At 41.3% G+C, this 23729-nt stretch overlaps 1 protein-coding gene across 1 annotated transcript in view; it reads right to left on the reverse strand.

Annotated features, from left to right (window-relative positions):
* The window catches only part of TULP4 (TUB like protein 4), a 232735-nt gene that overhangs the window by 62274 nt on the left and 146732 nt on the right, over positions 1-23729 (reverse strand). The window contains exons 4-5 of the mRNA XM_088023816.1: positions 19279-19407; positions 5075-5236 (exon numbers count right to left, since the gene is read on the reverse strand). Of these exons, the coding sequence (XP_087879942.1) occupies positions 5075-5236; positions 19279-19407 (291 nt within the window). The remainder of the gene's footprint in view (positions 1-5074; positions 5237-19278; positions 19408-23729) is intronic.

Genomic DNA, 23729 nt, shown 5'->3' on the forward strand with positions numbered 1-23729 from the left:
TTCTTGCAAGGCATTCTCCCAAGAAGGGCTGGAACTAGAGTTTTCTTCCCGTACTAAACCAGTACGGGAAGAAAACTCTAACTCTAACCTAAATCCCTCAGATGTGAGTCTGGGGTTTTTTCCTTCTGTCCCATCTTCCATGGACACAGATCCACCAGCTACACGCTGTTCTTCTAGGAGAGTCATGCTCATGTCTACACACAAGGATCATGTGTTGGTATCTCTTAACTCTCCTGATGGAAACGCACCTCAGGTTCTCGACAACCTTCTCTGGTTCAAAGGCTCTCAAAGTGAACCGATGTTCACCTAAGACTCAGAGAATGCTAGATGGATGTGTGTAAATGTATATGTCTCAAAGCACTTTCCTATTATCAAGAGGCATGGTGTTCTCCCAGGCCCCTGGAGAACGTAGCGGGGACTAAGCATTCTCCTCCTATGCACTGTACTGTGATGCTGGGTGCTTCCTAGAAATGGCAAAAGCTTCACTGCTGCATTACTCTTGATCAACTTAGGACCCAAAGAAATTTTTGCCCCAGTCATATTTATATTTATTTCTCTGACATTTTCTATTTATATCATTTGCTTTTTCTTCCAAGCCCTACAAAGACTGTTCTATTTATAAATACATCTCAGGTTTACCAAGCTAAATTTATAGAAGTGTCTTTTCTGTGAATTTTCTATTCTTCAAAACATTTGTTGAAGAGTCATATTTTTTATGAGGCTATGGACTGAACATCTGTATCCCACTCGAAATTCCTATGCAGTAGCCCTAACCCCTAATGTGGCAGTATTTGGAGATAGAGCCTATAAAGAGATAATGAAGGTTAAATGAGGTCATAAGGATAGGGCCCTAAACCAATAGAATTGGTGTCCTTTTATGAAGAGGAAGAGATACCAGGGATGAGCACCCAGAGGAAAGGCCATGTGAGGACACAGGAAGATGGCGGCCACCTGCCAGCCAAGGAGAGAGGCTTCAGGGCGCCTGGGTGGCTCATTAAGTGTCTGCCTTCGACTCAGGTCATGATCCCAGGGTCCTGGGATCGAGCCCTACATCGGGCTCCCTGCTCCGCGGGAAGCCTGCTTCTCCCTCTCCCACTCCCCCTGCTTCTGTTCCCTCTTTCGCTGTGTCTCTCTCTGTCAAATAAATAAATAAAATCTTTAAAAAAAGAAAAAAAAAAGGAGAGAGGCTTCAAGAGCAACCAAGCCTGCCAATGCCTGATCTTGAGCTTCCATCCTCCAGAACCGTGAGAGATAAATGCCTGATGTTTAAGCCCTCCAGCCTGTAGAATTCTGTATGGCAGCCCAAGGAGACTAAGACAGTCTACAATATACTATACCACACTATATACTACTATCTACTATATAAACTCCAAGTAGAATCACATTCCCTTCTTGCAATTTAATGGAAGACAAATTTTAGTCTGACATGAAACACATCGCTTGAAAAAATTCACTGTGAGTATAGATGAAATTAAGAACAATAGTTTTTAAAAATAGTTCTGTTTTTACAAGAGTTCCATCAGACTCAGCTCTCCTCCTAGTGGGATAACAAGACATTATATGCCTTTTAATGTGGCTCAGTGTGAATGATAGGGTATCACCTATTAATTATCCTTACCCAACCTGTTTAATCCAAACCTAATCTCAACCTAACTTTCACATGATAGAAAATACAGAGGCTAGCAGAAGTTAAATGATACTATGGGTAAACAATCGTACAAGCCTAGACTGGAATATTCTACAAAGTAACCACACTAAACTTGTGAGAAAGGTAATGTCATTAAAAAAAAAAAAAGGAAATTTTTCTAGACTGAAGATGTAACAAACAATTGCTGTAGGAAACTTGGATCCCAGTTCCAAATAACAAAAAAAAAGAAAGAAAAGCTTACAACACACACTTTTGTAACCATTAGGGAGCTATGAAGTAGCCTGGATACCAGAAAACATCACTGCTAATTTCTTGGGGGTGGTAATGTAGAAGAATGATCTTATTCTTACGACAAGCATGTTGAAATATTTCACAGTGATGTGCACAATGTCTACAACTTATTTTCAAAAACAGTACTGCAAAAATGTGTGCGTGTATGAAGAGAAAGAGAGGGAGAAAGGGAGGCAAGAAGCGCAAGAGGAGGAGAGAGTGCACAAACGTAGGAAAACATTAGTTGCTGAATTTAAGGCAGGTACATTCTTTCAACTTTTCTATAATGGTTGAATATATGCATCAGAAAGTTGGGGAAGATGATCCCCAGTGTCGCCTCTAGACTGTCTAGATCCGGGATCTGAAGGGGGAGGAACATGGAATCCTATGAGCTCCCAACGGTCTATGCAAAGTGATAGATATAATCACATATGTATGTGTGCACATTTTTCCAGAAAAAGGGTTCCCAATTCCCAATATCCATCTGATATTTAAAGTAGTCTACCATCCCCAAAAGGGTACAGAAATCACCACTCTAAACTGAAGAAAATATACGACAAGTAGGAAAGTCTAGGTATGAAAGTCTAGGTATGAAAATACCTCGACTCTCAAACTCACTTGTAAAATAGTACTGCTTATAAAAGTTAGGAAACAACCTAAAATCCCGTATGATCAGGAGTATCTCAAGATGGAAGGAGGTGGCTTCATCGTGGACGACATTTTACTCTATGTTAAGTGCAGGGTGTTCTTGGGGACAAGAGAAGAGACAGCCTGAGATGAAGGAGGCGCGGCTTTAAACATCAGCTCCCAATGGTAAGAGCTCAGGGCATTACATTTCAAATTGTCTTCATACTCTTTTCTCATCAATAATTTTCAAACCAAGCAAGAGATATGAAAGAGTGACAGACAAGGAGGAAGGAATATTATTTTTCCATGTCTTGATTCAAATATGACTGACGGGAGTATCCCCTAAGGATCCTCATTGCTTCAGGGGTCTGCAACCTTTCGTAAAGGCAGTGAGTGCAGCACTTTCCTTCAATGACATCCTACCTGTTAGCCCCAAATACAGACCCAGTAAAAGCAGTTTTTCAGAGAGGTTGTGGGCCAGGAGACCAACCACCAGCTGAAGCCACTCTCTGATGCTGCAGACAGGTCTACAGAGCCAAGTCCAAGTGCCTCCGCCGGGCTTTAAAGCTGCAGCCCATCTGTGCTCCGTCAGGCCCACGACACCATGCTGTCAGCTATCCCAGCCACTTTGCCGGGACGCAGCACAGGATGTTTGGGGGTCCCAGCACCTCAAAGGCAGGTGCCAAGTCTTGCCCACTGTGCCCCTGGTGTGTCTGGGTCCTGTGCCTGTCACACTCCAAGTATGCTGTCTGCTGGGGACACGGGCAGGCAGAGCTCATCAGGGGATTGGGACATGAGCCTCCCACATTCCATCCCTCGAGGCAAGGGAAGAATGTGAAGCCAAGACTTCCACTTCCACATTTGTAAGTGCTTTCACATCTGTTCGCTCATCTGATCATTACAAAAGCCCCGGGGAAACAGGCAGGAAATAATTCACACCCCCCATCACAAAGGAGGAAACATGCAGGGAGAGGTGTCTGGGCAAGGCCACTGAATGGGCTGCACCAACTTCTCAGAACAGACTCTAGGGGCAGTAAACACCTGCAAACACACGTCACAGTAAATGCAAGGGTTTCTAAGAGTTACACTCATATGCTACTGGATACTTAGGAGCCTCGGAGCCACGGAAGAAACTTGGGAGTTGCAACTGTTGCTTTGTAGCTCTCGCATAATAGTAATGTTGAGAAGAAAGAGAAAGAATATTGACCACTTTTACTTGAAAAGAAAAAAATGGAAACATGGAACGTTTAGTGATTAGTGGAAAGCAATTCAGTAAAAAAAAAAAAATTGAAAAGAAAAAAGATTCAAAAATGAAAGTTATGATGCCTTATTATACTGCTTGCTTTTACCAGTATCAAACTAAAATCTCTGCTATGAAATGTCCTGGCATTTTCTGGATTTTGTTGTGCTTGCAAAACACACGTTTCATCTTTACAAAGGTTTTACCTGGCCAATCTTTCTATTTAAAAAATGAATTATCAATATATAACTTTATTAGGTTATATATTATTTTCTCATGAAATTAAAACAGATAATTAAAGAAAATTTTAAAATTGGGTTTTAGAAAATGACCCAAAAGCTCCTCACTGTAAAACAACCTAACTGTGGCATTTTGTCTCCTTCCAGGTCTTTCTAGCATGTGGATGAATTTCCTTTGGTTGTTTTATGACATGGTAATCATACCACCTACACCATTTCATATCCTGATTTTTTTCCCCTTAACATTATATCATAAGAGCTCTTTCAGACTGTCTTCATAACCAGAACCCACAATTTTCTGAACTACTTATTACATAATCCTCTCAGAGGTAACACCATTAGTTCACTTAATCATTCTATTTTTAGACAAGTAGGCTGTTGCTGAATTTTTACTATCATAAATAATACTTTAATGATTATAACTTTTATTTTCTTCCCTTTTATTTCTTTTAGATAAATTCCTGAAGTATATTACCTGGTCAAAGTGGACAATTTTTTAAGACTTTTGACTTATTCTGCCCAAATTGCTTCTCCAAAGGTCTAGCACACATTACCAGCAATGAATAAGAATCTTTGGATTGAACTCTTATCATTAACCAGTATATCATCTGTATCATTTTATTATTTTTTGCTAATAAGTGAAACTATATCCTCACTATGTTATTTTGCATTTTTCTCCTAAAAATGCATACTTTTCCGCCATATGAATACTGACTAGTTGAACTTCCTTGGTGAATCATTATGTCCATTATCCATTTACCAACTATTTATATAGATTTAAAAGTGTATTTGTAAGAATATTTTCTATAGTTAAAATGTTAACTCAATGTTTACCATATTGATGGGAAATATTATTTCCCCGCTCTACGGTTCACTTAAAAGTTTTTATTTTTCACCTGGACATATTCATTGTTCTTCACTTTTGGATTCAAGAGGCTTCTGAGCCAGCTTCCCCCTCCCCTCCCCCTTCCGTGTGTGACTGTATGCAATTCACTTCCTCCTCACCTCACACGGTTTAAACATTACACACCCATATTTAAGAGGCTTTACCTGTTGGTCATCAGGAGTCCATATGCCACATGTGATCTGACTTTCCAAGTTGATCTCAGATGACCAGTGTCTTTGTCCGCTGACAGAACCAACCAGGACAAACCCATCTCGATATGAAATAAGTGCTTGAGTCCCATCATGGCTCCACGTGAAATCACTCACCTTTGAGACACACATAGACAAAAAGGTGTCAATTTGTAATCTGAAAGGGAAAGCACTTTTATCAAAGACTACAGTCATTAACTTAGCCTTTGGCTAAGAGTCAGATGGCCTTAAAGAAAACAATATATAGAATATATGTATTGTAACACTAATATATAATATAAAAGATATAATTTGAAAAGCAAGGGTCAGTGCAGTGGTAAGTGCTTCACATATGTTAATTCTTTAAGCCTTGTTCGTGGGAGGTGTTATCATGCCCATCTTATGGAGAAAACAGACACAAAGGGGATAAGTAACTTATCCTTGATCACACACATCTGGTGAATGGCCTCACCAAGAATGATCCAGTGCCATTGTTCTATGACCTCCCACCTACAGTAACTGATTCTCCATTAGTGTCTCTGGGTCACTTATCAAAGTAGCAAAGTTCTCAGTTTCTTATTATATAACTTTCTCAATCTTGCTAACAATATTCCCTCAATCAAAATGAAAAAAAAATTTAACTGGAAAAATCACATACACTTATCAAATGCATTTACTGAATTTATTCAAGTAACTACATTTTTAAAATCTTTTAATCTATTACTGTAGTGAATTACTTCTATGGATTTCCTCAAATTATATTACCCTTACATGCCTAGAAGCAGCCAAACTTGGAGGTGAAGTATTGTCTTTTATAGACACAGTTAAGTTGGTTTACTAATGAGTTTAGAACTTCTACAGCTGTATTCATGAGTGAAATAAACTTATGATTTCCTTTTTTGTAATGTATTTGTCTGGATTTATTAAGGTTATGCTGACCTCTCAGAATGAGCTGGAGAGTACTTCCTCTTGTCTCACTGCCTAGAAGAATTTGTATAAACTGGGATGACCTGTTGCTTGAAAGCTTGGTATAACATGCCTACAAAACTATCTGGCTCTGTATTTTTTTGTAGGAAGATTTTTAACCATTGCTTCAATTTACTTAATAGTTTTAGTATTAGTCAAACTTTTAAGATTTTTACTTCTTCTTGAGTCAGTTCTATTAAATTATTTTTCAAAAAATTTCCAGTTTATGTAAGTTTTCCAAACTGTTGGCAAGTAGTTGCTGATAGTATTATCTTTTTAAAAATCAACTTTATTGAGGTATAATTTATATACAATAAAATAAAGTTCCCCCTCAGAAGTCAATTCCCCACCCTCACCCTTGGTCCAGGGCAACCAGTTATCTAATTTCTCTCGCTAGCTGCTTATTCTTGAATTTTACATGAATGGAACTGTATAATATGTTCACTTTTGTGTACGGCTGCTCTTACTCAGTGAAATGGTTTGAGAGTATTCTAAATTCTTGTGTGCATTAACAGTTCATTCCTTTTCACAGATGAGTACTATTCCATTGTATAAATATACCTCAATTTCTTTATCCACCCTAACTGCCAGGCATTTAGGTTATTTCCAGTATTTGGCTATTATAAAATTGCTATGAACATTCATGTGTAAGACTTTTTGTAGACACACGGTTTCATTTTTCTGCAGTAAATAAATACCTAAGAGTGGAATTAATTGCTGGGTTGTATGGTAAGTGTATGTCTAACTGCATAAGAAATGACCAAACTGGGGGCCTGGGTGGCTCAGTTGGTTAAGCGACTGCCTTCGGCTCAGGTCATGATCCTGGAGTCCCGGGATCGAGTCCCACATGGGGCTCTCTGCTCAGCAGGGAGTCTGCTTCTCCCTCTGACCCTCTTCCCTCTCGTGCTTTCTATCTCTCATTCTTTCTCTCTCTGAAATAAATAAATAAAATCTTTAAAAAAAAAAAAAAGAAATGACCAAACTATTTTCCAAAGTGGTTATGCCATTTTATACTCCCAGCAGCAGTGTGTGAGAGTATCAGCACGTCTAACTCCTCACCCACACTTGGTGTTGTCAGTCTCTTTCATTTTAGCTATTCCAGTAGGTACGTAGTGTTAGAACACTGTGCATTTCTCCAATATAGCCATTTTGAGCATCATTTCACATGCTTATTGATTATTTGCACATCATCTCTTGGGACAAGTCTGTTCAAATCCCTTGCTATATGTATCCATTCATTCATATATATGTGTTATGTGTATGAATATTCATATAGATGTATATATTATGTCTGCGTATATATGAATATGAGTTTTCACTCTTATTTTTAAGAGTGAAAAATTTTTTTTATCTATTTTTATCTTATTTTATCACACTTATTGTGTGATAAAAATCTTAGATACAATCCTTGGTCAGATATGTGTGCTGCAAATAGTTTCTCTTACTCTGTGGCTTGCCTTTTCATTTTCTTAGTGGTCTCTTTTAAAAAGTGAAAGTCTTAAGTTTTGATGAGGTCCAGTATCAATTTTTTTTTTCATGGTTCATGCTTTTTGTGTCCAATCCACTGAATGTTTACCTAATTACCTAATGTTTACCTAATGTTTACCTTAAGGTTGCAAACCCAAGGTTTCCAGAAAAGTTTACTTTTTACCTTCACATCTGCGATTTATTTAGAGTTAATTTTTGTACAGAGTGTAACGTCAGAATCAAGGGTTTGTTGTTCTTTTTTTTTAAGATTTTATTTATTTGAGAGAGAGAGCATGAGTGGGACTAGGGGCAGAGGGAGAGAGAGAAGCAGACTCCACACTGAGTGGGGAGGCCCCCCACATGGGTCTCAATCCTAAGACCCTGAGATCATGACCTGAGCTGAAGGCAGGCGCTTAGCTGACTGAGCCACCCAGATGCCCCAAGGGTTTTTTGTTTTTGTTTTTGTTTTTAAATATAAGACATTCAGTTGTTTCAGCACCATTTGTCAAAGATTATTCCCTGGATGTTACCTAGAGTTATTACGGTGATCCTTTCACAATACGGTTGACCTTTGAACAACTCAGGGCTTAGGAATGCTGACCCCTATGCAGCTGAAAATCCACATTTAACTTCTGACTCCCCAAAAACTTAACTATTAATAGCCTACTCTTGACCAGAAGCCTTATGAATAGCAAAAAAGACAGTCAATTAATACATATTTTGTATGTTATAGCTATTATATACTGCATTCTTACAATCCCGTTAGAGAAAAGAAAATGTTATTAACCAAATCATAAGGAAAATACATTTACAGTACTACGCTGTATTTCTTTAAGTTTTTATTTAAATTCTAGTTAGTTAACATAATGTAATATTAGTTTCAGGTGTAGAATTTAGTGATTCATCACTTAGATACAACACCCAGTGCTCATCACAAGTGCCCTCCTTAATCCCCATCAACCATTTACCCCATCCCCTCCCTGCCCACCTTGCCTCCAGCAACCTTCAGTTTGTTCTCTATACTTAAGAGTCTGTTTTCTGGCTTGCTTCTCTCTTTTTTTTTAGATTTTCCCCTATTTCATCTGTTTGTTTCTTAAATTCCACATAAGTGAAATCATATGGTATTTGTCTTTCTCTGACTTATTGTGCATAGCATAATACCCTCTACCTCCATCTATATCATTGCAAATGGCAAGATTTCATTCTTTTTTATGGCTAAGTAGTATTCCATTGTGTGTGTGTAATATATACCACATCCTCTTTACCCATTCATCAGTCGATGGACATTTAGGCTCTTTCCATTATTTGGCTATTGCTGATAGTGTTGCTATAAACATCGGGGTGCATGTGCCCCTTCAAATCAGTATTTTTGTATCCTTTGGGTAAATACCTAGTAGTGCAATTGCTAGATTGTAGGGTAGTTCTATTTTTAACTTTTTGAAGAACCTCCATACTGTTTTCCAGGGTGTTTGTACCAGTTTGCATTCCCGCCAGCTTTGCAGAGGTGTTCCCCTTTTTCTGCATCCTCATCAACATCTGTTGTTTCCTGCATTAACTATAGCCATTCTTACAGGCGTGAGGTGTAAGAATGAGGTGAGGTGATATCTCATTGTAGTTTTGATTTGTATTTCCTTGATGATGAGTGATGTTGAGCATCTTTTCATATGTCTGTTAACTATCTGTATGTCTCCTTTGGAAAAATGTCTATTCGTATCTTCTGCCCATTTTTAAACTAGATTATTTGTTTTTGGGTGTTGAATTTTGTTCTTTATAGATTCTGGATACTAACCGTTTGTCAGATACATCACTGGCAAATTATCTTCTCCCATTCTGGAGGATGCCTTGTAGTTTTGTTGATTGTTTCCTTTGCTGTGCAGGAGTTTTTGATGAAGTCCCAACAGTTTATTTTTGCTTTTGTTTCCCTTGCCTCAGCAGATATATCTAGTAAGGAGTTTCTATGGCCGATTCAAAGAGGCTACTGCCTATGTTCTCCTCTAGGATTTTGATGGTTTCCTGTCTCATATTCAGGTCTTTCATCCATTTTGAATTTATTTTTGTGTATGGTATAAGAAAGTACTTTAGTTTCATTCTTTTGCATGTAGCTGTCCAGTTTTCCCACCACCATTTGTTGAAGAGACTGTCTTTTTTCCACTGGATATTCTTTCCTGCTTCGTCAAAGATTAGTTAACCATATAGCTTGGGTTCATTTCTGGGATTTTTATTCTGTTCCACTGATCTATGTGTATGTTTTTGTGCCAGTACTCTACTGTCTTGATCACTACACAGCTGTGTAATATAACTTGAAGTGATGCCTCCAGCTCTGCTTTTCTTTTTCAAGATTGTTTTGGCTGTTCAGGGTCTTTTGTGGTTCCACACAAATTTTAGGACTGTTCTAGCTCTGTAGAAAAAGCTGGTGGTATTTTTTTTTATTATGTTATGTTAATCACCATATATTACATCATTAGTTTTTGATGTAGTGCTCCATGATTCATTGTTTGCATATAACACCCAGTGCTCCATGCAGAGCATGCCCTCTTTAATACCCATCACCAGGCTAACCCATCCTCCCACCCCCCTCCCCTCTAGAACCCTCAGTTGGTTTTTCAGAGTCCACAGTTTCTCATGGTTCATCTCTCCCTCCCATTTCCCCCCCATTCATTCTTCCCCTCCTGCTATCTTCTTCTTCTTCTTTTTTTTTTTTTAAACATATAATGTATTATTTGCTTCAGTGGTACAGATCTGTGATTCAACAGTCTTGCACACTTCACAGCACTCACCATAGCACATACCTTCCCCAATGTCTATCACCCAGCCACCCCATCCCTCCCACCCCCTACCACTCCAGCAGCCCTCAGTTCGTTTCCGGAGATTAAGAATTCCTCATATCAGTGATGTCATATGATACATGTCTTTCTCTGATTGACTTATTTCACTCAGCACAATACCCTCCAGTTCCATCCACGTCGTTGCAAATGGCAAGATCTCATTCTTTTTGATGGCTGCATAATATTCCATTGTATGTATATATACCACCTCTTCTTTATCCATTCACCTGTCGATGGACATCTTGGCTCTTTCCACAGTTTGGCTATTGTGGACATTGCTGCTATAAACATCGGGGTGCACGTACCCCTTCGGATCCCTACATTTGTATCTTTGGGGTAAATACCCAGGAGTGCAATTGCTGGATCGTATGGTAGCTCTATTTTCAACTTTTTGAAGAACCTCCATACTGTTTTCCAGAGTGGCTGCACCGGTTTGCATTCCCACCAACAGTGTAGGAGGGTTCCCCTTTCTCCGCATCCCCGCCAACATCTGTCGTTTCCTGACTTGTTAATTTCAAAAGCTGGTAGTATTTTGATAGGGATTGCATTAAATGTGTAGATTGCTTTGGGTAGTGCAGACATTTTAACAATATTTGTTCTTCTGATCCATGAGCATGGAATGTTATCCATTTCTTTGTGTCATCTTCACTTTCTTTCATCAGCGTTTTAAGGTTTTCAGAGTACAGATCTTTTACCTCTTTGGTTAACTTTATTCCTAGATATGTTATGTTTTTGGTGCAATTGCAAATGGGATCGATTCCTTAACTTCTCCTTCTGCTGCTTCATTACTGGTGTATAGAAATGCCCCAGATTTCTGTATTTTGATTTTGTATCCTGCAACTTTGCTGAATTCATGTATCAGTTCTAGCAATTTTTTGGTGGAGTCCTTTGGGTTTTCTATATAGAGTAGCATGTTGTTTGCAAATAGTGAAAGCTTGACTTCTTCCTTGCCAATCGGGATGCCTTTTATTTCTTTTTTTTTTTTTTTAAAGATTTTATTTATTTATTTGAGAGAGAGAGAATGAGAGCTAGAGAGCACGAGAGGGAAGAGGGTCAGAGGGAGAAGCAGACTCCCCGTGGAGCAGGGAGCCTGATGTGGGACTCGATCCCGGGACTCCAGGATCATGACCTGAGCCGAAGGCAGTTGCTTAACCAACTGAGCCACCCAGGCGCCCTGGATGCCTTTTATTTCTTTCTGTTGTCTGATTCCTGTGGCCAGGCTTTCTAGTACTATGTGAAGTAACATTGGTGAGAGTGGACATCCCTGTCTTGTTCGTGACTACAGAGGAAATGCTCTCAGTTTATCCCCACTGAGGAAGATATGAGCTGTGGGTTTTTCGTACATGGCCTTTATGAGGTTGAGGTATGTTCCCTCAATCTCTACTTTGTTGAGGGTTTTTTTTTTTTTTATTATGAATGGATGCTGTACTTTGTCAAGTGCTTTTTCTACACTTACTGAGAGGATTATATGGTTCTTATCCTTTTTTTTTTTCATTAATGTGGTGTATCCCATTGACTGATTTGCAAGTATTGAACCACCCTTGCAGCCCAGGAATAAATCCTACTTGATTTGATGAAATGATTCTTTTAATGTAGATTCAATTTGCTAGTATTTTGTTGAGAATTTTTGCGTCTGTGTTCATTAGGGATATTGGCCTGTAGCTCACTTTTTTTAGTGGAGTCTTTGGTTTTGGAATCAGGGTAATGCTGGCCTCATAGAATGAGTTTGGAAGTTTTCCTTCCATTTCTATTTTCTGGAATAGTTTGAGAAGAATGGGTATTAACTCGTCTTTAAATGTTTGGCTGAATTCCCCTGTGAAGCCATCTGGCCCTGGACTTTTGTTTGTTGGGAGATTTTATTATCAAAGAGTTCCTTTATGTTTGTTATCGCTTTATATATTTGGATGCTTCCAAGTTGGGGGCATAAATATTTATAATTGTCAGATCTTCTTGTTGGGACAGTCCCCTTTATTGTGATATAGTGCCCTTCTTCATCTCCTGATATAGTCTTTGGTTTAAAATCTAGTTTGTCTGATATAAGTATTGCTACTCTGGCTTTCTTATGACACCTATTTGCATGATAAATATTTCCCCATCCCCTTTCAGCCCGCAAGTATCTTCAGGTCTAAAATGAATCTCTTGTAGGCAGATTTTTTTTATGCATTGTGACACCCTATGTCTTTTGATTGGAGCATTTAGTCCATTTACATTCAGTATAATTATCAATAGATACGTATTTAGTCCTATTTTATTACTTGTTTTGTTGTTGTTTCTGAACATTTTCTCTGGTCCTTTCTGGTCTTTGTCACTCTTGGTCTTTCTTTCCCACTCAAAGAGTCCCCTTTCATATTTCTTGCAGAGCTGGTTTAGTCAAAAACCCCTTTAGTTTTTGTCTTGGAAACTCCTTATCTGTCCTTCTGAATGACAGTCTTGTTGGGTTGAGATTTTTCCCATTTAGCATGTTGAATATATCATGCCACTCTCTTCTGGCTTGCAAAGCTTCTGTGGAGAGATCTGCTGCTAACCTTCGGGTCTGTCATTGTCTGTTAGGGACTGCTTTTGTCTTGCTGCTTTTAGGATTTTTTTTCTTTATCACTGTATTTTGCAAATTTAACTACAATATGTCTTGGTGTTGGCCTGCTTTTGCTGATTTTGATGGGAGTTCTCTATGCCTCCTGGATTTGGAGGTCTGTTTCCTTCCCCAGATTAAGGAAGTTTTCAGCTATGATTTCCTCAAATAAAACCTTCTGCCCCCTTTTCTCTCTCTTCTTCTTCTGGGACTCCTATGACATGAATGTTACTAGGTTAGATGGAATCACTGAGTTCCCCAAGTCTACTCTTGTGATCCATAATTTTTTTGTTGTTGTTCAGCTTATTTTCCCTAATTCTATCTTCTATATCACTTGTTCATTCCTCTACTTCTTCCATCCTTGTGGTCATGACATCCGGGCGGTTTAGAATCTCAGACATTGCATTTTTCATTTCTGCCTGTTTTTTAGCTCTTTTATCTCTGTGGTAAGGGTCTCCATGAGTTCTTCCGTGCTTTTCTCAAGCCCAGTAAGTATCTTTATGACTGTTGCTTTAAATTCTGCATAAGGCATATTACTTAAATCTGTTTTGATTAGATCTCTGGCCATGACATTTTCTTGTTCTTTCTTTGGGATGAATTCCTCCGTCCGGGCATTTTGTCTAGGTCTCTGTCTTCTCTGTGCTAGAAAATCCTGTTATGTTTCCTGCTCCTGAGAGTAATGGCTTTATGAAGAAGAGGTCATACAATGTCCAGGGCCCAGTGCTTCAGGAAGTGTCTCTGGTGTGTGCTGTATGCGCACTGCTGCTGTGTTCTGGCTGCTCTATCCCTCAGGTCAGTCATCTACAGAGGTTCTCCTCGTCTGCAACGGACAGTGTGCGGACCTTGGCCAGAGTGTGGTGAGTTTTAAGTGTGTGTACTCTGGTCTGCTTGTTAAATGAGACCAGATGCCACTTCCACTAGAAAAGAAGCCTTGCAGAACTCTATGGTTGGTAGACATGGTGTGTGTGTGTGGGTTTCTGCTGGTCTTCTGGGGAAGGGACCCACTGTGCTCATCGTTAGGCACACTTGGCCGAGAAAAGCAGTACCAGCAGAGTGCGGGGCGGGGGGGGGGGGTGCAGGGCTTGGCATTAGCAGGTTAGTCAGCCAGTGTTGGCACTGTGCTATTTACTGAGGTTGGTTTATGCAGAGGGGCGGGGGAGGGGAATGGAGCCAGCCAGCTCCTTTGTCCTGGGAGAGGGGAGTACGTGGTTGCTGCTCTCAGGGAAATCCTCCCAGAAGAGCAAATAATTTTCTTTCATGAGTCCATGTGATTTTTCATACCGCTGTTTTCACACTGTCTCTAGGTTGCTTGCCTGCCTGGAGCAGTGCAGTGTACTTTGGGCTCTATCCCAGCCAAGCTGGCTGACTTTCAAAACTCCGAACTTTAGGGACCTGGTGTGATGGGGATCTGCACTGGTCTTGTGATGGAGGGTCTCACTGTGCTGGGATGATGCAGGTTTGACCCAGAAAGGCAGTCACACCAGAGCATGGGGGCATGGGATTTGGAGCAAAGCAGGCTAAGGAGCTAGTGTCCAGGTTAGCCGCCCTCAGCAAGTGTCTCTGAGCCTATGCTGAGGGGCAGGGGAGGGAAATGGCACCCACCGGCTCTTTTGTCCCCAGAGAGGCAATGCTACCTCTCACAGAGGCGCTCTAAGAAGGGCGGACAGTCTCTCCCTGTGCGTCTTAGGTGAGCCTCAGATCCTGCCATCGGCCTCAGGTTCCCTGCCTGCCTTCTCTCCAGGAGTAAGGCAGCACCCTTAAGGCTCTATCCCAGCCATGCCACCACCTCTAAAACTCCAGTCTTTGAGCCCCACTGGTTGCAAAAAATCATGAAAATCAGCCTCTCTCATTTTCCCAGCCAATGGCTTTGGGGGTGTGTTCTCCTTGTACAAACCCATGCGCTCTTCTCTCTCCCACCTTTCTCGGAGACCAGGGCTCCCTCCCTTCCGCAGCACCAGCAATCTGTTTCTCCTCCAAACCATGTCTCCACACTTCCTACCTTCTTTGATGTGGCCTCTTTTCTCCCTCTAGTTGTACAGTTTGTTCTGTCAGTTCTCAGGTTTTCTTGGGTATTTAGAATGATTTGATTGATAATTATTTAGCTGTGTTTGAGGGACGAGGCAAGCCTAGGGTCCTCCTATTATGCCACCATCTTAGCTCGACCCCCCGCCCTTCTCTCTGTACTGTACGTGTTGGAAAAAACCCATGTGTAACTGGACCTGTGCAGTTCAAACTGCAGTTGTTCAAGGGTCAACTGTATGTGCAAATACCAAATTGTTACGCTGTATACCTGAAACTAATATAATGTGTCAACTACATCTGAATAAAAAAAAAAAAGACTATTGTTTCCCCCACTGAATTACCTTTTAATTACCTTTGATTACCTGGTAATCTCTATAGTTACACCTACCTTTTCATTCATAAAATTGTTTTAGGTTGCTTTTACTTGGAAATGTTTAACTTTCTTTAAAATCGGCGACATTACTGGACATATCACATTTCAGATAAAAATAAACTAAATGGACAAACACCAAGAGGACATAACATTTGCTCTTTTCCCAGCAGGGGTTACAGGTTTGTATTCAGTGGTTAACATGTCTCCACCGTGACAATGGCATGGATTTATGAGATAGCTCTTCAACAGCTGGTCTGAGGTTACTGAAAAAAGTTGTTTGCTTAGCAGGGTAAACTCAAAACCCTGGTTTCACTGACCCTATGTTTCAACTAACTACACTATTTAGTTTTTCTTAAGAAACTTAAAAACATTTTTTAGAGATAACATTAATTCTGCAATAAAATTTAAAGTCTTTTCATTTTGCAAAAGTAATGCTACTTATTTACATGCATTCTAACTCATTCATCTTGGAAGAGATTTGTACTAAAAAGAAAAACATCCTACCAGAGGGTGGAAGGGTATGGCCAGTGAAAAGAAGCTTCTCCAAGACACCACCGGTCATGCAGTCAGAGAAAATGATAACAAAGGATGTTTCCGTGAACTCACTGGGTTTATTAAATTAGGTCAGCGTAGAGTGTTAAGAATATACCACAATTGGGAAAAAAAAAAAAAAAAAAAGAATATACCACAATTGGAAAAACAAGAACAAGGGAACTGATACTCAGTGCAGTAAAGAAAATAAGCAGGAAGCCCCCCTCCTTCTGGCTGGCTTTCAGTGGTAGAGGCTGTGTGATCTTGCCTCACCGAGCGTGGTGTCAGACGTGGATTAACTGCGTCTGAGCACCAGCCTCGTCAGACCTCGGCCCGAGGCAGCTTTAATCACAACGGCCATGCCTGTGCGGGGCACAACCATCCTTGGTGACTAATCCTACACAATAACGCATGCACTGTTCCAGAGTCACTTTTGAAATAAAGGATTCATAATCATTTCCTGAAAAAGAAACTGTTAAAGCATCACTCAGCTTTGGCCAAACGTTTGATTCCTCTGTGACACTGCAAGTCATGCTGTGTAACATGGACCACCTGTCACTTCCTCTGAAAAGTATTATTTTTCTCTGAGCAGATTTCAAGGATCCTCCTCGTCCAAGCCACAAAACTGTCCTTCCTCCTACCAGGTACTGTTTCAGGGGCACAGACAGACAGTACTTCTTCAGCCAGTGAGTCATCATCCCCAGGGCATGATGTTTCTCTACTCAGGTAAGTTCTGATGCCAACACAATTCAAAGCAACCAAATCTTCCTGAGAAAGAAGTGTTCACTGTTGACAAGTGCTCCTTGGGCTTCAAGGTTTGCAGAATCAGAGTTCCAAACAACAAAATTATAAAAAAGTCTAGATCAGATCACAGATACAGTGATTACTTTTTGAACATGGCAGGGATAGGCATTTGTGAGATTCCAGGTGCTTCCAGGTGTTCTGTGGTCCATATAAGTTTATTCCCCTCCAGGTCTGAATTCATCCTCCCTTTCTTGTTTCTAAAATGGTTTTTTGTGCCAAATTCTCAATGAAAAGAAAAGCTGAGGGATATGGTGGTAGTGGAAACCACACAGCTGCTATATGGGGATGACAGAAGGTTCCGTCCTCAGACAGGTTGCTGTCAGGAGAAAAGAGTGTGGTGGCAGCAACGCCTGGCTGGTGGGGCTGGACTCTCTTAACAGTAATGAAGTCTGAGCTCTTCTGGATATACTATGAATACATGCATTTCTGCCAAAAGAGAAAAAAGTGTCTTGTCTGGGAAGAAGACAGTGTGACAGAGTGTTCTGGACTCAAACCTGGCCTCAAGTTCTGCTTCACCACCCATGAAGTTCCCTGGGCAGCTCACTCAACCTCCCTGACCAGGGTTTGTTCCTTCCATTAACTGAGAATGGCATCTGCCCAGTAGGGTTCCTGTGGAGTCTGAGAGACAACACATGAAAACGACGAGCACCTAGTCAGAGTCTGTCCTAGCTCCTCTTTGTGGTCTTTCTCAGAGCAACGCTTTAGAGACCTTTAGTCGTCCAAAGTCTGAAGACATGTCTGACTCGATCGCTGGACCTAAGGAAATGAGTTCATGCTCTGGTGGATGGGAGAATGAGAGCATTTTAGAGACCCTTACAGATGAATTCAGAGAAGTCTCTCCACTTCACAGAAAGCCACAAAGTGTTGCTGCCTCAAGGCCTGAAAACAGTCTTGGTGATGACATTATGACTACTATTTTTTTTTAAGATTTTACTTATTTTAGAGAGAGATAGAGAAAGAGAGAGAGCGTGCGTGTGCGAGTTGGGGGAGGAAGAGGGAGAGAATCTCAAGCAGACTCCCCAATGATCACAGAGCCCAACATGTGGCCCAGCCTCCCAACCCCAAGACCACAGCCTGAGCCGAAACCAAGAGTCGGACGCTCAACCAGCCGAGCCACCCAGGCGCCCCGACATTACGGCTGTGGTCAGGGGTACGAGGTCGCAGTGCCTCATATATTATAGGCACTAGAGCAGTATGTGGTGACAACCATCAGGTACAGTGTCCGAAGTACTTTCTACGTTTAATCTTATTTAATCCTCCTACTGATCCTCTGAGGCAGGTAGCATTAGAGTCCCTATGCTACAGATGAGAAGACTGAGGCACAGAGAATAAGTATCTCCTACTAAGAAATCATGGAGTGAGACTCTTGGTCTGTGTGGTCTGACTCCAGCACTCATGCTCTTGACCACAATGTCTACCCTCCGGGTAGCATGAACGTCTCATGGTCATGGGGATTTTCTCATCTTTGGCTCTACATCAAGATGGCTGGTTAGTAGTCACAGGTAGGTTCTACCTCTTCCTTTTTTCACTCCATGGAGGTATACAGGAAACTGATGAGGCCTTTTCAGTCAGTCAAAATTATCACATTTACTCTACCAAATACATGAACTCACAAAAGAGAATGTTCTATTTTACCTAGAGGTAGGTTTGTCTTCTGTGATGACAACTTACAAAGACCCTTAGTATAATAGTAACTGCTAATGGTATCTTTGTTCCTTGCAATTTTGTGTCACTTCACTGGTCATATTTTTAGACTTGGGGAGCTTGTAGCTTATTTAAGCAACAGATGGGAGAAAAGAGGGTGAGAATCCACTTCCTGAGAAATGTATAGAAAGGCAGTCACAAGGAAACCATCCCTGGAGTGGTAAAACAATCTAAGACAGCCCTCATGGAGAAAGGTCCCCTGAGGACGTGGTTCTGAAGCCAGAGGGGACGGGACCTGTGTTACTAAGTACATGAGAGGAGACGCGGAGCTCCATACGGCCCATCATCACAGGGGGAAGAGTGAAGAGCCAGATCTGTACCAGAGACCAGAAGAATCTCTGGAGCAGGTTTAAAAATAGCATCACTCAGCAGGGAGTCCCTGGAGCGCCTGTTTTCCTCAGAGCAGAGACAAATTTGTATCAGAAAGGAAGAGCTGAAGGATGACAACAGGTGGCCACGCTAATTGAAAACCTGACAGAAGAGAGTGTTAAAAACTCAGCTTGATGAGGAGGTTGTGAGAACAGTTCAGTTCGTGTGGAGCTCCCTGCCAGAGAACTATGAAGATTACAACACAGGGAAAGTACCTTTCAAAGGGAGCAAAGAAGTGATACGCCCTAAGCACTTCAGAGGATCCAAATTTAACATGTAATCACAACAATGAATGGTAAAAAATGATTTCACAGGTTTAATTAAAGCTTAAAACTTGGAGAGTTCTCACAATAGCAGAATAGTTGAACAGAGAAGTATGATCTTTCTCTTTTTATCAAGTGATATACTCAAGAGGAATGAGAACCAGGATTCTAGTTTTATTTATTTCTACTCCACCTATTTCTGGAAGGAGCTTCCATTTGTCCTGGAATACACGCTCTGCACTCTCTCTCCAGCAATGTCTCACTGGAAGAGACTCCTGCCCACTCACCTGAGCCCCTCGGTCGTTGACCAATTCCACAGACCACCTCCCTTCGTACTGAATCCACACAAATATCCCTCCATCTGCGTCACACGTGGCCAGCTTCTGGTATGGCTCATTCCACCTCACCAGCACAACCTAGAAAATAACCAAGAAGATATTTACCACAGGGAATGAAGCAGCGGGCCAGGAGAATGTCTCTGAAGAGATGAGACTTCAGAACTAAAGAGAAGGCATTGTCAAGGGGAATGAATGGCTGAGGGCAGGTGTGGGGATTAGCAGAGAGGACAGGGCACAACCCACAGGTGGCAGAATCACAGGGAACTAGACCCCCATGACAAGGCTTCCTGATCAACGGCAGACACCTGAGCAAACAATAAACTGTGGCACAAAAATGCCCATTCCCAAAAAAACAGAGAGGAAGCCCTGCCTCTCACAGGTGCAAGAACAGTTCAGCATCTAGACAACTTGGAAAAAAATACAGTTGCTATGCCTAAGCTACGTAGTACTCATCACAGAGGAAATATGAAGAAATTATAAGCTTCAAAATTTGTGAGTATAACAACTTAACTTTTTACTTTGAAAAATTCTGATTCTGGACAAATCACTCTCATCTTTCTCAACTATCACTCCCTCATCCAAAAGGTGGACCCTCTGGTAGGTGTTCTGTGGGATTAGGTAAATGCCCAAGGAGCCCGAGGGCAGGGCTCACAGAGTCCAGTAAAACCAGTAAGTACACAGGGCTATGACGTGGTCCTGGGAGCTCATGAACCACAAAACAATACCCTGCCTTCACTGTGGGAAATGTTCCCCGGGTGTCACCTGACTGGCCTATGCCGGTGATAGTGAGGAATTCATTCATTCAGTCAGACATCTGGTTTGTACTTACTAGGTTCACACTGTATGACACTACACGACCAATGCCCAGATGGAGAACACCAGACCCCACGCTCGCAAGTTAAAAGTCCATCCGGGAGTCAGAACATCCATGGATGCACAGACATATACTAATAATGTGTGTCAGTCAAATGAGCACTGTCACTACCCAGCCAGAGCACAGGGGCTGTTCATAAGGAAGATCTGAATCCCGTCTCCCCCCAGGACCTCACTTCATAACCCTGATGAACATGCAGCACCAGAGTAAATGGTCTCCACATTCTAAAACAGCAAGCAAGCAAGGCCAAGGACAAACTGTCAAGGACCTCTGCAATGGCCAGACCCCTCCTCACGCCCCCCTGCATCCAGACCACAGACTAACACAAAAGTCCTGTCGCTTCTCAAAGTCTTTCAGTTGGTTTTCAGGTACCAGAGAGCTGGACAGGCCCCCAGCCTTGGTCTGCCACACTTGCTGGCATCAGCGTTTGCTGCAAGATGCATAATAAAATCTAAGAGGAAATTATTACCCCCTTGAAATGTAAGGGTATTGTAGCTCTTTTTTTTAAAACTCTGCAAAGAATCAAAAAAACAGCTGTAAGGCTGCAATCCTTTGAGACCTGGCAATCACCAGGCAAATCTCACCTAGTTGCTGGCTCCCCTGCCAAAGTCAGCTTTCATGGATGTGGCTGCCAACCACGCCCTCAGCAGCCCGATCCCACTTCCTCTCTCTGCTGGACCCGCTGCCTCACTCTGGTCACAGCTCTGCAACTGCAGCACGTACCCCATCCTCCCTAACCCTGGGTTTACGCGCACGCCTCCTCACTGAGCTGTGCACCCGAGGAAAGGGACAGAGGCAGGCTCATCTATGAATACTGACACATAGTAATTCTGAGTGTGCTGTGCCAAAGAGTAATACATAATTAGAAGTTATGATCCTTATTCAATTATATCTTTGAACTATAAAAGGTTATTGAAAACTACGTCCAGGGGCGCCTGGGTGGTTCAGTCGCTAAGCGTCTGCCTTCGGCTCAGGTCATGATCCCAGGGTCCTGGGATCGAGCCCCATATCGGGCTCCCTGCTCGGCTGGAAGCCTGCTTCTCCCTCTCCCACTGCCCCCTGCTTGTGTTCCTTCTCTCACTGTGTCTTTCTCTGTCAAATAAATAAATAAATAAATAAATAAATAAATAAATAAATAAAATAAAATAAAATAAAAAAAGAGAAGAAAAGAAAACTATGTCCAGAAGGCTATTTTCAATGCCCAAAGCCATTTTAACAACAGCCAACACTGCTTGCCTCCCTACTATGAACTGTAGGTGCTGAGGATAGAGATTAAGACATCTTTGCACTCGTGGAGTTCAGTTCACTAAACAGACGTAATATAGTGCTCTAAATGCAGTTACAGAGTTGTGAACATACACAGGAGGGGGCCTCAACACAGGTGGATTGGGGGGTGGGGGGACAAACCCAGATTCATTTTTTTAAGTCCAGTTTTTTAAATCCTCTATTAAATAAATAAAAATAAAATTCTCTATTTAAATCACTGATCTAATTAAAAAAACAACCAGTAACATCATCAACAACAAAAGTCTTTAGATGACACTGAATGTGTCACAAAGTTTAGAATTTCCAAACAGTCGATCAAGGCCAGCTTCATAAACTTCTTTCAGAACCACAATGACTTGGCCTGAGCACCGCAATCCACAATCGTGCATGCAGCTCCAATTTGGCCCTTGAAGACACACAGTCATTGTTTAAGGCCACAATCACTGATGTACTTTAGAATGGCCACCACAGGAGGGAACAGGACAAATAATGCATGATATTACCCAACTGATCAGTTCTTAAATTATTTCCTTAAGTTAACACAGAGTCCATTCATCTGCTATGACCTTCCCTATAGGTAACATTTGATGACAAGGTGTCGTATCTTAGAAAATAAAAGTTGGTCACATTTTCTATACTTTTGCCTTTCTGCCTTGAACATCCATTGCCAGGTATGGTTGAATATGAGGTTAACATCAATCATAAAACCCCTCTTCTTCATGAGAACAGCCGTGGAGTCACAGCATGACACAGACGCAAAAGTGCTAAGGCAAAAAATATTTTAGTTATTTTTCACTTTAAAGATTCCTGCATCTTACGACAACACAGTAGTAGTTGTTGAATAAACAAAAGGTTCACAGACTCAGTTTCATCTTTTTGTAGTTCCTGATCAGTACAGATGCAGCAGTGGATGCAAATGCAGTCCCCATCTGCACACCTCTGCTGTGAGTTCTAACCAGTGTGGCTGAATAGGTGGGTAGCTCACCTAAATTAGAGAAAGAAATCTTTCCAGTGATTCCTGGTTTAAAAATAAAGTCGAACTGCTAATGCTGTTTCCCTGGATTAGAATTCTCATTTCCTTTCTCGTCTACAATTCATAGCTGCCTGCCTTATCTCCCAGCAGCTTATTTCCTGTTCTCCAAGTCCTTCCAGTTGAGCTGGCAACGTCAGGACATCCCAGAGTGCTGAGAAACTACCAACCAGGGGCCCACCGCCCGCAGTATGTGGCGGGGTGTTTGACCTCTGCCCAGGCATTCTAAGGCAGAGCTCCCCTTCTCTTCTTAAAGGAAACAAGGCTCCAGTTTACTCTCGGCACAAAAGAACTCGGGCGTTGAAGGCACTAGCTGAAGGGTGTGTTCTACTGAAAAGTCAGAAGATAAGCTAAATATTGGCGCAGGTTTTTGATTATTCAAAAAAATGCCAACCTGTTGCTCTCTCCAATGTTAGACGAACATTCTATCATTTTATAGTTATTGTTATTAATAAATATTTATTGAGAACTATTAAAGATATAGAAATCTACATTAAAAATATAGAGCAGGTCTGCTGAAAGTCTATTTGGGATGTAATCTAATGCTCTAAGTAAGTCACCTCCTTTCCTACACCCCATCTATTTTTAGGGAGAACAAACAAGTGTCAGTTAATCCATCTCAAGGATGTTCACCTTTTCAGGCAGAAATCTTTTAGATGGTGTTGGGAGATACAAATATAATTATATTTTATAGAAATGTACAGGAAACCACCCCAGTGAATGACCAGTATCACCAATGCTTAGAAATATTTCCCTTAACCTAAAAAGAATGTAATCTGAATGAACACTAAATACAAATAGCTCAAGTAATAAATCCCTGTGATTATCATCATTCAGTTTTTCTTACTCTGTAATTTTGGTTAAGTGAAACAGAAATAAGTTCAACTGTGCCAGTTTAAGTTTAGATACATTTAATAAAACAAAATGAGTTCTAGAAATGGTATGAATTTTAGATACATTTAATCATTCTAACAAAGAACCAAAAGCATCTTGAAATCGAAGCTGGGAAAAAACTCAACAGGCATAGTGGTTTCCCAGACTGACGCCCGCCAGCACAAAGGGCCGGGAAGTGCTCTGGGGGCACGTGCAGGCTCTGGACCTGAGTCCTGGCCTTGCCACTCACCAGAGCAACTCACTGACTGACTTGGGGTCCTCTTCTGCCCATGGGGCAACAGCAACACATCTTTCTAATGTGTGTGAGGAGTATGTTGAGAAAGGAACTTAGCACTG

The sequence above is a fragment of the Eumetopias jubatus genome, unplaced genomic scaffold (assembly GCF_037043125.1).
Source record: "Eumetopias jubatus isolate StellerSeaLion01/CBP00866 unplaced genomic scaffold, mEumJub1_p1.0 scaffold_6, whole genome shotgun sequence".
Taxonomy (NCBI): Eukaryota; Metazoa; Chordata; class Mammalia; order Carnivora; family Otariidae; genus Eumetopias; species Eumetopias jubatus.